We start from the raw sequence: 16,758 nt of genomic DNA, 5'->3' as shown, positions 1-16,758 counted from the left end.
AAAGGCAAGCACCAGGGACCATGCCTCAAAGAAACAGGTAGAGAGATGAAGAGGATCCTGACATCCTCCTTCTCTAGTCTCTGTACATCACCACACATGTGCACACTCATGCAGATACAAACACAATGCCTACTACACAGACATACAAAGAGGACATGAGAGCTGACTCAAGTTCAGAGGTGACACTGGGACTCAGTAGGTCACAGTGATTCCCAAACCCAATAACCTCAGCAGGACCAGGTTTGTGTCTAGCACGGTGCTGGCCACCCAGGAGCAGGGTGAGTGAGGGTGTGGTCAGGAGACTCTGGGACACACTGTCAGCTGTCCCATTCCCAAGGACAGCCTTGCTCTGGCCTTCCAGGGGACAAGCGGAAACACTCTTCCTGCAGCTGCCACTAAAAATGGATCAGTCACCCAGCCCCCACAGTACCTCAGTTCTCTTCCGGATCAAGGCCGTCAGCAAGTGTGAGATGGTGGCAGGGTAAGGTAGCAGAACCAGGACCAGGCCTGGCTCCTCACCTTCTCCCCTTCCCTGCCTGTCACCCTTCATCATCTGCAATACTTTGATGGGGCTGGCACCTGCCAGGAGCAGCAGCACCCAGGTGTGCAGTGTTTGCTGCAGTTGTTAGCTTAACCAGCCCTGGAGGGCCTACCTGGGCCTCAGCCTCCTTCATCAGCAAAGCAGACACCCCAACCAAATCTGTGAGGATAGGAACAGTGGCAAGCAGTATCTATCTCTACCACTTAGGCAGCAGAGGACACCAATGTGCAAAGTGGAAAATGCTGGTGTAGAGGGCTCTGTCATTCTCTTGTGTCAACACAAAAGAGAATCCAGAGAGGGCATGCCACTCATATAAACTACACAGCACTTTTGACAGGTCCTAACATAAATGCCTGCTGTAAGCTCTTTGGGAAAGCCCACACCTACAGGAGCAGTTTAGTTAAAGGCAGAATCATGAGTTAGAGGCCAGCCTAGGCTACACAGTGAAGCTCTGTCTTAAAAAGAACCTCAAGGCCGAGGGAGGACTCGGTAGGTGAAGTGCTTGCATTTGATTCACAGAACTCAGGATAGTAAGACAGGTGTGGTAGTCCATGCTTGCAATCCCAGTGCTAGGGAGGCAAAGACAGGCCTCAGTGGCCAGTCAGTCTGCCTTAATCAGCTAGTCCAAGGCAAAGAGAGACTGCCTCAAAAAAGTTCCCTGCTAAAGCACATGCTCAAATGTTAAGTCAAAGAGTGTGCTGGGTGCCCTAAAGCCAAGCTGCCTGGCCCTCAGCAGACCAGACCACACCTCAAAATAACTGCTAGTTCTGCTAATCCGGGTCTTAATGTTCCTTAGTGACAAAGCCAGTTTCTCTGGTCCCTGGGCCAACCCTGCAGCACATACCCACTGGCAGCAGTAGATTATCCTGGTTCTGCCCTGCACAGTGACCCAGGCTCTCCCAGGGGCTCTCGGATGACAACACAGGCCCCAGCCCAGGGCCTGGTGCACAGCAGGGATAAGGGAAGAAACCAAAAGTGGGCCTAGCCAGCAGCCATCCACACTCCAAATCCTGCCAGGCCAGCCAGCCTTCTTGCCAGAGGTTTCCCAACAGCAGCCTCACTATGTGCCCAGGGAACAAAATGGGTAAGGAGTTTTTAAAGAGCTCCTTCCTGCCTGGGATGTGGCTACAAACAGGGGCTGGGTGTTAGTCACTACATTCTCCAGCACCTGGTTCTGCTTTCTAAGCATGTATGTAGGTGTTGGAAGCAGTGAGACTTCACCCACAGTCTGGCAAAAAGCAAAGCCATCTTGGCATGAATGTCTTGACAAGAATGCCTGGGGGTTCAGACACACTCAAGACCCCTGGAATCACCCAACAACCAAATAGGATCTGTCAACCTGGAGGATTTGGATCAATGGAAGGCAGCCTAGGTGAGGTAGTTAAGTTCCCGTCTCAGCAGTCAAGAGTAAGTGCAGTTCCTTTAGAGTTTGGTTCTCAGCACCCATACCAAGCAGCCAGCTCACACCTGTAACTCTAGTTCCAAAGAATCCAACACCTCTGAATATACTACAGATACTACATACATACACACATGCACGCATGTATGCATGCACACATACACGTACAAACACACACACACACACACACACACACACACACACACACACTTTAAAATAGTAGATTTAAAAACATAGGAGTGGAGATAAAACTCAGTTGGGAGAGAGCCCAGCACCACATTTAAACCCTGTAAACCCAGCACTAGGGAGGCAGGGACAGAAGATCAGGAGGTCAAGGTCACTGTCAGCTACACAATGAGTTTGAGGCTAGGCTACATGATTCTCTGCCTCAAAAATAAACAAGAAAACAACCAACAGAATTTGTGTATGCAGGAGTCTTCAGAGTCTTAGACAGGATTGGTAGCACACAACATTTACTGTTCCTGTTCAGCCTACAGCTTCTTCAGGGTTAAATAGGACTGTCTCCTGTCTAAGATATACTGTTACTCTGAAGCAGTCATTCCAACCAGCCCTTGACTTGACCCAAAACCTGTTCCAGGTTCAGTTTTTTTGTTTTTTGTTTCCTCTAGACCCAGAAGTAACCTAAAGTATGTTTTTTGTCTGCTACCGATGGCCACCCAGGCCTTGGTCGTCCACCAGCCCAGTACAGATGGTAGACACAGGTTCAAAAAAGGGCCTCCAAGGCCAAACAGCCTAGGGGAGGGAATGAGTAATGGTGACTAGCTCCACTCACTTTCCAGTCCTTAGCTCACTGATAAAGGCCCCAAGCAGTGTCAGGCAAGAATGGATAGCAAAGTATTTAGCATCCTACTGCCTCAGCCTATCTCCTGTTCCAGCGAGGAAGAGACTCATTGAGAACACAGCACCACAGCTGGACATGGTGAGGCATGCCTGCAATCCCAGTACTGAGAGGTAGAGCCAAGAGGATCAGGAGTTCAAGGCTAGCTTCAGATATAAGCAAATTCAAGACCAGTGTTGTCTACACAAGATTCAGTCTCAAACAAAATTCAATTTGACTCAAGAAATACAGTTTTATCAAACAAGTGACATGGTGAATGAGAGCCAGAGGTGGGAACATGGAGCTTGAGGGACAGTGAGGAGGCATGGCTGTCTCTGGGACAGTGAGGAGGCATGGCTGTCTCTGGGGAATAAGAGGGGCTGGGCTCTGGTAGGCGCTAGACTCTCTTTTCTGGCCCAGTGATCACAGACCAAGGTCAGGGTGAAGGTTGGGGATGGGAGGGTTCCCCTCCCATCCCCCACACCCAGAGTTTAGCAGGATGATTCTAGGTGAGGGCAAAATTCACTCATGGGCCATTAGGCTTTGGGGAACCTATGGTCTTAGGTAATTTTTAAACAGCATTAGCTACTAGACATGGCTCAGCAAACCAGCCTGAACAAGAAGCCACAAGGTACTTGGGTGTCTGAAGTTGTAAAGGGGAAGACCCTGGTCTGATCTCACAAGGCAAATCTTTAGATTCCTGAACCTTGGAGGAGAAGCAGCCTCTGAGGAATGGAAGGACATGGCTTTGTCCAAATCCCTGGCTCTGCAGCTTGGGTCCCAGGCATCAGTGTGAGGAATTTGTGATCTCTAGGCCTCCCCTATCCCTCTCCTACCTCTCCACCTCCACTCCCAGCTCACCACCCACTATTGCTATGACCTAGAATGTGCTCCCAGGGCTCCTGACCCACAGTATAACTGAAGCCTGATCTGCTTTCTAACCATCCCAGCTACACTCTCTTCAGATAGATGAGTATAGTAAATGCTTGTCTGTAGCATCTATTAGGCCAGGGGTGGGGAGGTGACAGCCTGGTGACAACACAACACACCCTAATGGAAACACAAAGGCTACCTCTCCAATGTCCCATTAAGACCCTACATAGTATGAGCATCTACCTGAAGCAAGGGGACTATTAGGCAAAGGGTCAGGGGTATTTAAGCTTAGGGAACACAGGACATAACACTCCAGAGACACACCTGTCCACCAGCCCAAAAGAATCAAACTGTGTCCCCATCTCCACAACAGTCACCTGCCCCAAGTGGTCTAATTTCTGCTCCAGCCTCCTCCCATGTGCCTGGTCGCGTCCCCAAGAGCAGCTCCATCAGGGATGTGCCCTCAAGCAAGAGGGAGGAAGGTCAAGAGCTGATCTGATCTTTTATTAAGGTCAGTTCTGGGCAGGTGTCCCCAGTTCAACGGTACCTTTCATGGGCTTCTCCCCAATCCTACCCAGAGAACCTCAGGCTTCCATTAGGCTTTGGCAGGCAAGGAACCGACACACACTCCAGGTTTGGTAGGTACCAGCACCCCCTCTTCCCTACACATGCCAGTCAGGACTTGAGGTATGCTGTTCTACCTACCCAGAAGGCTGCAAAAGTTTAAGGCTCATCTGTAAGACAATGAATTCAAAGCCTGCCTAGCTTACAAAATAAGATTCTGTCTCAAAATAAAGTTAAAAAAAAAAAAAATTGGAGGGACGGGGGCTACAGCTCAGTAGGGTGCTCACCTAGCATAAAAAGCAGGCACATACTGCATACTTATAATCCCAGCAGTTGGCAGGCAGGAAGGCCACGAACTCAGGATCATACCCAGATATAAGTGGAGACCAGCCTGAGCTAGCAATTCTAAACAAACAAACAAACAAACAAACAAACAACTAAGGCTAGGGATGCAGCTCAGAGCACTTGCCTAGCATAGGCAAAGCCTTAGGAGCATTCCCCAGTACTAGACTCAGGTAAAGTGACTGTCAGCAGCAGTTCCAAGGTCAGATCCTCAGAGGCCTAAAGGCCCACCCTCCCTGTCACCTTCCCTTCTTCCCCAGTACCTTTTCCCTGCAATAAAGTGTGAGTGCTCAATGGACCACTACTTGTGGCAGCCTCTATGACAAAAGCAATGGCCTTCCAAAGTAGGGGTCAAATGATCTGCTGTCCTAACAAACTGTCCCCAGACAATCCTGCAATAGCAAGCATAAAGCCTCAGTAAATGGGCCAGAAAGATGACTCAGCAGGTAAAGATACCATCCTGACAACCTAAGCTGGATCCCAGGGACCCACAAGGCAGAAAGACAGGATCAACTCCTGCCAAGTTGTCTTCTAGTCTCCATGCACACGCCTTTAATCCCAGCACTCTGGAGGCAGAGGCAGGTGGATCTCTGTGAGTTCAAGGCTGGACCGGTCTACAAAGAGAGTTCCAGGTCAGCAAGGGTTGTTACACAGAGACACAGAGAAACCCTGGGGGTGTGGGGGAACCAAAGAGATGGTTCAGAGGTTAAGAACACTGGGTTCAATTCCCAGCAAAGTTGTTCACTGAGCTGTTTTTCAGCTTCCCTGTACATGAGGGCCCTTCAAATGCAAACCCAAACAACCTCCTTAGATCCCAGCATCCTCATGGAACCAAGTCCACATTTTCATCCAGTTATGGATATGGACTCCACGTAGTACTTACTTGTTATTTAGAGACAGTTTTTTTATGCAGCCCAGGATGGTCCTGAACTCTCTATGTAACAAAGACAGACAGAACAAAGCTTCTGATCCTCTACCTCCCTGGTGCTGGGATTACGAGTGTACACACCACCCTGCCAGGTTTATACTATGCTGGGGATGGAACCAGGCCTTCTCACATGTTAGGCAAGCTGTCTGCCAACTATACTGCCTCTGTAACCCTTACTTTACTTATGTTATTTTTACTTTTTCTAGTATTTTGTTTTTGAAATTTCTATTTCTCATACCTGTTTTGGAAAAGATGAGCTGCAGAATGAGAGGCCTCCGGGTGACAATTCCTGATCCACGAGGAAGGAAGTCCCTGGGAGAAGAGAAAGCAGCAGAAGTGACTCACAGTCCTGCTAGAGAGGCAGGAAATGTGACCACAGGCACTGAGCAACTGTCTCATGCAAACCTCAGCAAACATACCAACCCCAACTGCCCCCCCAAGCCCTCAGGCTATGAAGAGCCTGGGGACTCAGAGATGTGTGGACAGAGCTGTTTGGAGCTCTAACGCTTCCTCTAGGCCCTCTTGATTTTGTATTCAGACAGTGTTCCCCATGATAAAAAGACAGGCCCAGGAGACTGAGGGAGGATCAAGTTCAAGGCCCACCTGAGCTAAAAAACAACCAACCACCAGCAACCCAGGACACTGAAGGCTGAGGCAGGCAGACGGGAATATACAGCAAGATGCTATCTCAGATAAAACAAGGGCTGAGATGTGGCCCAGTTGCTAGAGTGCTTGCCCAGCAATGCAGGAGGCTCTGGGTTGGATTCCTAGCCCTGAAGGAAATGGGCATGATGGCTAATACCTGTACCAGCACATGGGGAGACAAAAGCATCCTGAGTTAGGTCATCATCATCACTGTGACAGGACTGGTGGCCCACAGTTCTTTTCTATCTGGCGAATGGACAGCTGTGTGTCTGCCTAGTCTGGGTAGAAATGAATGCAGCTGTCCTGGAGACCCCAAGCACACCTGCAGGCACATGGCTCAGGCTAAGACAGTAATAGATGGACCTGAATCTGAACGGGCAGAGCTGTCTCTTGTGAAAAGGATCAGGGCAGAGGCTTTCTTTGGAGGAACAGACAGGAAGACACATGATGGGACTTTCTGGGGGTAGCCAAAACATCCTCAGTGCTGATTTGTGTGGTAATCAGTGGTTTTTTAAAAGTTATCAGATCAGGGTGTGCATTTCAAGTGTATGTTTTACTATATCTACATTAAATCTTAGGAAAGGTCACCAGCAGGGCATCAGAGGCAGAAGAATCAAAAGTTCATGACCAGCCTCAGCTATAAAGAGAGCTCAAGGCCAACCTCGGCTACATGAGACCATCCAGAAAAACAATTCAGATCTAAAGACTTTGCAGAGCAATACAGGATGGCAGCACCCTTACATAGTGTGTGTGAGACCCCACATTCTGTCCTTTATGTAGCACAAAAAGAACTAGAGCTGCGTGGCTTCCAAAGAGCCATGTGGGGAATGCTGCTCAGGAGAAGGGGAACTCAGCAGCAGAAGGATCAGAATGTCAAGGTCATCCTTGGCTACAGCACAGGTGCCAGGCCAGCCTGAGCTACATCAACTAGGGCTCAGCAGCACAGCACCTGCCTAGCACAGGAAGCTAATGGGCTCATCCCCAGCACTGCAGCAGAAGGAATTAGAGACAGGAGAGGGGAAGACAGGCTGCTGACTGTATTTAATGCCTAGGACTGGGATGATGAGAGCGCCAACTCACAGGTGGGCTTCTGACCACCACACATGACCATGACACACAGGAGCACATACATACATACATACATACATACATACATACATACATACATACACACACACACACTAAACAAAATGTAACCTGTGAAGTGTTTCACAGAGTAAGTTAAACAAAAGCACCACAACCCAGCAACAGGGGCTAGTCAATATCGACAGTCCATCCAGAGGCTCAGGAAGCCAGACACATAAAAAGAGCCTTTTATCTTCTCACAAGGAACTTCCTCCTGGGTGGATCAAATAAAGAGGATTTGTTTTGCTACAAAAAAAAAAAAAAAAAAAAAAAAAAAGAACTACAGCAAAGCATAAGGCTGGGCACCACCAAGAGGAGCCATCACCTGTTCTCAAACATTGCTGACTATGTCACAGGGTACTGATTCCAAAGGGACTTTTGTAAAAATAGTTATGGTCGCCAGATGATGGTGGCACATGCCTTCAATCTCAGTGAGTTCGAGGCCAGCCTGGTCTACAAAGCGAGTTCCAGACAGTCAGGACTATTTTTACACAGAGAAACCCTGTGTAAAAAAAAAAAAAGTTATGGTCAGTGTGTTCAAGGTCATACCTGGCTACATAGTGAGTTATGGACCAGCCTCAGCTGAGACCCTGTCTCAAAAGTCCCAAACTAAATCAATTCATTAATTTAGTTAAATACATCATAGGTATTGTGGAACAGCTACTATGGTGTGACAAGTGAGGAGCAGAGGACTTAACAGTGATAAGATCCTGCCACATGGCTCAGTTCCCCATCACACAAAACTTCAGGATACAGAGACTAAGGCTGCAATGCATCAGCAAAAATAGCAACTTAGAGTGAACCACATGAGGTCCATTCGAAGGCTTGGACCACCAGGTCCCAGAATCTCAGCCCCTACCCCACAATGCAGCCTCTCAGTGGGGGTTTCTATTACTGAGCCACACCCTCTGTCTCCAGGACCAGGAATCACTGGTATGTGTTACAATGGCTACTGGGGGCATCTAACACCCTTAGGACAATGGTTATGCCTCAGGTATCAGCCTCTCCCAGGCAAGGGACAGAGAGTTTCAAATGGCGACATATATGATGTCAGGTGTGATGCTTAGGACAAGCTCTAGTTCTCACAAGAAATGGCTGAAGACTTGATGGCCATTAGGGAAGGCAACAACGAAGGCAGAGTTCACGGAGAAAGAGACCAGTGATGTCACAGGCCAGACTGGGAGCGAGCTAGCAGTCCAAAACTAATGTGAACACTGCTTCCAAAAGCCCTGGAACTGAGCGTACAGCAGCCGATGTGGCTGGGCAGCCCCCATCTTAAATCCCTCAGGGAGTTTGGTATAGAAAGGCCTAGTCAAGATTATTTCCATGGGACAGTGAAATGGCCAAGGAGGTAAAGGTATCTGCTGTCAAATCTGAAGGCCTGAGTTTGATTCCTGGGTTTCACATCATGGAAGTCCACTTGCATGCCATGCCAAGTACACCACCTCCCTCCCATACACAAAACAGGTAAGTAAATGTGCTTTAGAGTTCTTCCTGTTTGCTGGAGTTGGAGCAATAGCTCCATTGTAAGAAGTATGGGTTTTCCCACCCGCCGCCTGGTCTTGTCCTGCCGCCACGCCGCCAGCCCCAAATAATGCAGAGAGACTCTGTATTAGATATAATTCTGTTGGCCGGTTACTTGTTTCTATTGGGTAGCTCTGTCTTAAGTATTAACCCATTTCTGTTGATCTATGTATTTCTCTTACCGGGGAGCCGGCCGGCATACTGCTTTCTCCCAACTCTCCATCTTGGCTCCTCCTTACTACTTCCTCTTTCCTCCTTGTCTCCTAGTCCCTCCTATCTTGCTTTCCTATTGGCCAACAGTGCTTTATTCATTAACCAGTATGAGAAGCATATATACATAATGGCATCTCCCATCATCTCCTCTTTTCTGTCTAAATAAAAACAAGGGTTTTAACCTTAGAATAGGAGAGAAGGAGGAAGAGGAAGTAGAAAGGAGGAGTCAACATGGAGAGTCTGGAGAGAATAGAGCCGCCTCTCGCTGGTAAGACCACGTGGAAATACATAGAAATGGGTTAATACTTAAGACAGAGCTAGCCTATAAGAAACAAGTAACTGGCCAACAGCATAATATCAAATACAGAGTCTGTGTATTATTTGGGGCTGGCGCAGCGGCGGGACAAGACTAGGTGGCCGGCAGGAAAAACCTGTACTCCTTACACTCCATGGCTAAGAGCACTGGCTGTTCTTCTAAAGGACCTGGTTTAATTTCCTAGCACCTACATGGTGGCTCACAGCCATCTCTAACTCCAGTCTCAGGGGATCCAACACCCTCTGTGACCTCAAGCACCAGGCACATAGGTAGTAAGTACATGGACACACATGGAGGTAAAACACTCACACACAAAAAAATAATCTAGGGAAAAAAGTCTTTCCTGGTTAGAGCAATAGAACACATCCTGCAGGCCCCCTAAGCAGCTCTCCCACAAATGTCAACTGTCCTTAGCTGGCAAGAGAGATGGCCTCTAGCTTCATCTAGTTCTCCCTTCCCCAGGCCACCCGCTTCCCAAGGCCTGAGTCCTTTCTTTGCTGTTGCTATGACACTTCCTGTGTACCCTAGCTGCCCTAGCATTCTAGTTTCCCACTGAGCCAGCTCTGCTATGTGACTTGGGTTCACTCTCAGGTCTGGGTTTTCTGGTCAGTAAAACTTTGCCAACTGTGAGGGATGGGGATGACTTCAGCTCAGAGATACCCACACCTCCATAAGTAAGCATAGGATCAGTTCCCCAGACCAGGCTCCACTTTTCTGTGCCTGGTACACATGGTCAGGTTAGTGTAAAGTATGCCATCATTTCTCATTGCCAAGTGGAGCTGTTCTCTCCTGTTTCCTTACTTTCTTTTTTCTTTTCTTTCTTTCTTTTTTTTTGGGGGGGGGCACAGGGACTCTTATAGACCAGGCTGCCCTCAAGCTCTACATAGCAGAGGATGATCTTGAACTCCTAAATTCCTGTCTCTTGATGGGAGATGTCATTCTGTAAATATGTTTCTCATACTTGTTAATGAATAAAGCACTGATGGCCAATAGGAAAGCAAGATAGGCGGGGCTAAGAGACAAGGAGGATTCGAGGGAGTAGTAGGGAGGAGTCAACATGGAGAGACTGGGGAGAACAGAGGTCCGGGCCTACTCTCTGGTAAGATGAGACCACGTGGAAACACTTAGATTAATAGAAATGGGTTAATAATTAAGACAGAGCTAGCCAATAAGAAAAAAGTAACTGGCCAACAGCATTATATCAAATACAGTGTCTCTCTGTGTATTATTTGGGGCTGGCGCAGCAATGTGACCAGGCTGGCTGTGGGACCGGTGGCAGCAGGAAAAAAATACTCGTAACAGTTTCTACCTCACAAATACTGGGATTACAAGTGTGCACTAGCATACCTAGTTAATGTGGTACCAATGGACCCTAAGGCTTTGTACATTCTAGGCCAGCACTCTACTGACTGAGTCACAAGCCAACCTCAACCACACATATATTTCTAAACAATGACCTCCAGAAAGCCGCTGCCCACACACAAGTGTGTGCCCACTCATAGCTGCCAATCTAGTCCCTAGTCTCCAGACTATGTATGTCCCTCGGTGGGCCCTCTGAACCCTTGGCCTTGGCAGGGGTTGTTCCTTCGGCCAGGAAATCCTTCCCTGGGAAACAGCCCACCTAGCAATGGTCAGAAGTTATAGCTTCAGCTCATCGTTCCCACTCCAGCCAGCTCAACCTCAGATGGAGAGCAGGAAGTCAATCCTGTAACAGAGCAGAGCTGCACTTAACTTGGTCAGGTCAACAGCAGCCTGAACCCAGCCTCACAAACGGCAGCTATATAATTCTATGTGTGTTGAAAAAGAAGGCCCACAGGCTCTTGGGCTCAGCTGGTGTCTCTGTGGACTGTACTGGGCCTTCTCTGGGTAGTAGCTCGGTTACCTATGGGATAGAAAGTCATCCCCTGTCTACAGGACTAGTGACAGGGACTTTGAGAAAAGCCTCTCCCCCTAGGAGCATGCTGCATGGGCTCTAAGCCTTATGGTTCCCAGGAAGATAACAAGGGCTCCTAGGTGTAGACAGGGAAGTAACACAATGGCAGGTTTGTTTACTTTCTTCTGTAGAATAGAGCTTGGCTTCACCCTGAGAGTGAAGAGGGTGGGGACAGATGTGTAAACCAACAGCTGAAGGCTGGATCTCCAGGTCTTCTAGGGAAGGGAAGCCAGATACAAGCAGGAAAGGTTGGACCAGCAATCACCATCACTCCATAGAGGTAAAGGCCCTGGGTGAAGACCCCTTATTCCCAAAACCTCAAAGCCTGAAGCTACTAGATTAGAGGTCATGCTAGATCATATCTACCTTCTATTCCTCAGCAAGCTGATTAAGGCCTGGGGGGAGGGGTGTCTTTCAGACTCCCACCTTCCTATGGCCCACCAAACTCTGCACAACCTGCTCGTATCAATTCCTACCTCTTGCTGTCAACACAGACCTCCATGTTCCCCTGTCACAGGCCAGGCCCCATGTCTACTTGCCTAGAGCCCTCTTCCTGCTGCCCTCCCAGACCTGACTGACCACTCCCACCTACCCTCCCTATCTCCCTACCCGTCTACTATGCTCCCATCCCAGCAGCAGCCACACCATGGTTGGACCCAAACTTAGCTCTCTCTCCCCACCCAGGATTGGGCACACAACAGGTACATCAGGGTGGGATGAAGGGCTGACTCAGCCATCTCACAGACCGGGAGACTGAGCTCAGGCCTGCTGCTGCTCACTAGCTTCTGCTCAGCAGTCCCTCCCTAGCTAGGAATCCAGAGGACCCAGATCAGCCCCACCCTTGGCAGTTAGGCCCAGTGTCACCTACATGTGGTCATATCTGAGGGCCAGCCTGGGCAAGTAGCAAAAGCAGGAAATAGGGTGACTTAATGCCTATAGCTCTGAAACTTTTCAAGGCCCAGATGTAACCCAGTCCTTGGATTACTTCTAGAACCTTTCTGGACAATCTGGCGAGTTGAGTAACCTCTTACTGCCTCACTTTCTTCATTGATTAAGTAGGCACAAAAGCACTTGCCTCAGAGGAGAGTCACAGTTACAAAGTTCTTGCCATAGTATCCAAAAATACAGCATTCTTGGTGCTAGGGAGATGGCTTGGTCAGTAACATGTCTAGCACATGACCTTGAGGAAGGACCCAGGTGTGGGTCTCCAGCACCTACAAGACAAACAATGATGCACACATACATTCCCAGCACTTGGGAGGTGGAGACAGAAGATCCCTGGCTCATGGGGCTCTAACCTGAATTGATAACCTGCAGGTTCAGCAAAAGACTCTAGTGTCAAAAAACATGGTGGAAAACAATATAGCAAGAGATATCTAATATCAGTTTCTGGCATGCACACCCACACACATGACAGCATTCATCTTACATAGGAAAAGTAAACTTGGAGTAACCTGTAATCACTGCTCCAATTATAATTTTGGGGGGCTGCCATATGTTCTCCAAGGGCCTCAGAGGCCCTATCATTACTCAACAATCACACACACACACACACACACACACACACACACACACACACACACACTCACTCACTCCCTCCCTCCCTCCCTCCCTCCTTCACTTACTCCCTCTAGCTGGGTCCATAGTGAAGGATCCTGGGAGAAGTGCAGCACATCTCCGCCTCAGGACCTTTGTTCATCCTCACAGTGACCTTTCTTATGACAAACTCTGGCTTTCTCTGCACATTGGGGGTTTAGCTGAGATGTCTCCACACCCGCCTTGCACTGCCTGTTTTCATTTTCCTCACAGGGATGTTATTACTAGTTTGTACTTTTTGGTTCATCTACTTATCAAATGACCAGCTCCAGCTGGAACAGGAACATCTCCAGGACAGGTAGGAGATGGGTCTCTCTGTCTCTGGGGCCCTATACCCATCACCACACTGACACAGGGTAGACTCCACAGTGAAAGACAGTCATTGCCTACATTAAGAGTTAACAAGGACAGATGGCAACACCTGTCCATGAGAAAGCCATTAATGGCCTAAATGTCCAACAAGCAGAGAATGGGCTAAGCCAACTTTGGTGGCTATTCTGAGAAGCAGTCCAGGGCCAGGTGCCCTCCAGGGTGGAACAATGAGGAAACCTGTGACATATTTAGGAATTCTTTTGTTGTTGTTGTTTGATGTTTGTTTTCTTTGTCATGTAGCCAAGGTTGACTCTGAAGCCTCTTTGTAGCTGAGTATGATCTTCCTGCCTCTATCAGTGCTGGGATCATAGGTTTGCACCACTATGCCTGGCCTGTGGATGGAGCCAGGGATTTGTGAACCTCAGGCAACCACTAAGTCCCAGCACCAGCTATACCAGAAAGTTCCATCTGTTTGTATCTTTCTGCACAGAGGCAGGTGGCTTGATGGAGGTCATCCATGGATTCAGAATATCTGTTTCCCTGAGTGTGGTGGCCCTCAAGTGATCCCAGCACTCATTGGTGGCAGATGGATCTGGGGTTCAAGGTCATCCTCAGCTACATAGTAAGCTCTAGGCCAACCCTGCCTCAAAAAGAAACAATGAGAAAATGGAGAGTGGGGGTACATGTATGAAATTCTAGTACTCAGGAGGCAGGATTAGTGTTAGTGACTCTAACCTGGGCTACATGAGACTTTGTCACAAAACAAAACAAAACAAAACCAAGTATGTTTCAGTCTCCAAGGTGACATGCATTCCAGGTCTTTGCAGTTCATTTATAACTTTATAATAGATAAATATTTAACCTGTCACCATTCAGTTGTATGGATGCCAAACCACACTGTCAAGCATGACAGGGAAGCTACTTGAATCATGGAACCATGGATCTTAACTCCACCCTCCTAGGCCCTTTGATGGTTCAGAATGACCAGAGGAAGTGTTGTGTCCATGCCCTGCCCTGCTGTGTGTCAGATAAGTACCCTCAGCAGAGAGGACTCTCTCATATCCTGGGCCAGAAGCAGAGCTGTGTAAAACAGGTTAAGGTGGGCACTGAGACAATCACTGCCAAGTCTATACAGCCTCTGTGTGACAGACAGCTGGTGACACACCAATCCCCAACTCTGTAAACCCAACTGTTCCCTGGGAAAGAAGGAAAGACAGACAGCCTCTGGTCTATCAGAGCATTGCAGAACCATCCCCCTCACAAGCTGATCCCTTTTATTGTTCCCTCCTCTGGCAGTTCAACCGCTCATGACTCGGAGTCTTTTTCCTACAACAGTACCAGCCATACACCCTTCTCCTGTCAGTCAGTCCCACAGGTCAGGGAAAACAATCACCTGCTGTGTTCAGCACCGTGTCCCAGTGTTTGGCACATGATGAGCAAAGTGCTTCCCTGAGTTCCATCCCTCACACTGCATGTATGTCCCAGTGCTCAGGGTGGAGGCAGTAAGATCACAGGTACAAGGTCATCCTTGGCTATATACTGAGTTTGACGCCAGCCTGGGCTAATTAACAGTCATGCAGGACACACATACCCTATAGGAGTGGGCTGACTGTGGGAAGGCAGTCTTGCTGTGCTCCCATGGGGCTCTCTGACCCCAGTTGGTCTTTTGGGTATCCAAATGGAGCTCTAGCTGACCTGAGCTCCTAGCCCTCCTGCCTTGGTATCCTGAGCGCTGGATCATATGCTTTCTCTACTCACATTCAGTAGCTGTGGGAACCGGGGATTCAGAGGCAAGGTCACTCAGACCAGAGCCACACAGGTAAAAGTAACACTTCTGACCACAGAGGTGCCTACCTAAGCTGCAATGACCCTGCCCTCACCTTCCAAGCACATCTGGGAGCCAGGATGAACTCTGAACACAGGAAGGCCACTGTGGCTCCCTCCTGGCACCAATTAAGAATGGGCTGCCACAGGCAGAGTCTGCTCCCTGACAGTTCAGACACAGCCTCACCATGTGTGACCAGCACAAGGACATCAGTGTCCCAGGCCCTCCATCTGTAAATGGGGTCCTAAGACAGAGGTCCTGAGGCACAAGCAGGCAGAGGAGGCACACAGGAAGCTGGGAGCTGTCACAAAGGCAATGATGTAGGGAATGTCAACCATAAGAACCACCACAAGAACTCATTCTATATATATACCTTGTCCAGCCTAGTCACAGTGGTGTGGGGGTGGGGAGAGGCCTTGGTCCTGCCTCAATGAGATGATGGGACAGATTTAGTAGACTTCCTAGGGGAGGCCTTACCCTTTCCATGGAACAGATGAGGGAGGAAACTGGGGTTGGGATGTAGGAAAAAAAAAAAAAAAAGACCCACCACAAGCAGCAGACCCTTCTTCTCAGACACGGGCCAGGCCCTTCTGTCAGGTGATGCAACATATTCAAAACCCACTTCCTTCTCAACAGTTTCCTGCTTTCTTCAGTGACTGGTCCCTCAGCACAGATCCCACAAAAGCCTGGTGACCCTCAAGCTGTCAGCCACCTAGAAATAACTAGAAGTCCACACAAGACAATGACTGCAGGTGATGGACTGGCAGAGTCATGGAATACTGTGTGAGCATGTAAAAGAACAGGGCAGGGGAATCAGGTTATTCTACAGGTGTAGACATCAACACCCACTTTATTTTGCTGGTGTGTGGGTAATGTGCATGTATATGCATTGGTGTGGTTACATCTAGGCTGATGTCAGTGTCTTCCTGCATCACCCTTCACCTTATTTTCTGAGGCGGTGTCTCTGGGAAACCAAGAGCTGTAGTAGTTGCTAGTCTAGCTAGTCAGCTTACTCTGGGATTTCCTGTCCCTGCCTCCCTCCTGATGGAAACAGGCCACTACACCTACCCAGCTTTTTTGGTGAGTTCTGGCAATCCAAACTCTGGTGCTCAGACAATGACCCTTCCAGTAATTGCACAAATGGCTAGAAAGGGTCCCAGTACTCCAGGAGCTGAAGGGAAAAAAATATTGGAATTTCCAGACTGGCCTGGGTTTATAAGGAAACAGCCTAACCCTCCCCCCACCAAAAATAAATCAGGGTGGGGAGCTGGCTGGAGAGCTGGCTCAGCAGTTAAGAGAACTGGCTGTTCTTCTTGCAGAGGACCTGGGTTTGATTACTAGCACCATAAAAACTGTCACTCTAGTTGCAGGGGAACCCAGCACATTCTATTGGTCTCAAGCATGTATGTGGTATACATACATACATATATGCAGGCAAAAACTCATACACCTGCCTCTCCCCACCCTCCACCCCCCCCCCCAGTGCTGGGATTAAATGTATGTACTACCACTGCCCAGTTTAACTTTTTTTTTCTTAAAAAAAAAAAAAAGATTTGTTTATTATGTATACAGTGTTCTGCTTGCAGGCCAGAAGAGGGCAGCCGATCTCATTACAGATGGTTTCAAGCCACCATGTGGTTGCTGGGAATTAGACTCAGGTCCTCTGGAAAGAGCAGTCAGTGCTCTTAACCTCTGAACCTTCTCTCCAGCCCCCCCAGCTTAATCTTAAAAAAAAAAAGAACAGATGGGGCTGTGCAGATTGTCACACTCCTTTTATGCTAGTG

At 48.5% G+C, this 16,758-nt stretch overlaps 1 protein-coding gene across 12 annotated transcripts in view; it reads right to left on the bottom strand.

Annotated features, from left to right (window-relative positions):
• The window catches only part of Dnm2 (dynamin 2), a 165,511-nt gene that overhangs the window by 126,956 nt on the left and 21,797 nt on the right, over positions 1–16,758 (bottom strand). For all 12 annotated transcript variants that reach the window (XM_051196787.1, XM_051196794.1, XM_051196791.1 and 9 more), the window contains exon 2: positions 5,724–5,797. In XM_051196787.1, coding sequence (XP_051052744.1) covers positions 5,724–5,797 — 74 coding nt within the window. The remainder of the gene's footprint in view (positions 1–5,723; positions 5,798–16,758) is intronic.

The sequence above is a fragment of the Phodopus roborovskii genome, unplaced genomic scaffold (genome assembly GCF_943737965.1).
Source record: "Phodopus roborovskii unplaced genomic scaffold, PHOROB, whole genome shotgun sequence".
Classification (NCBI taxonomy): Eukaryota; Metazoa; Chordata; class Mammalia; order Rodentia; family Cricetidae; genus Phodopus; species Phodopus roborovskii.
This window is presented reverse-complemented; position numbering and strand designations above follow the sequence as displayed.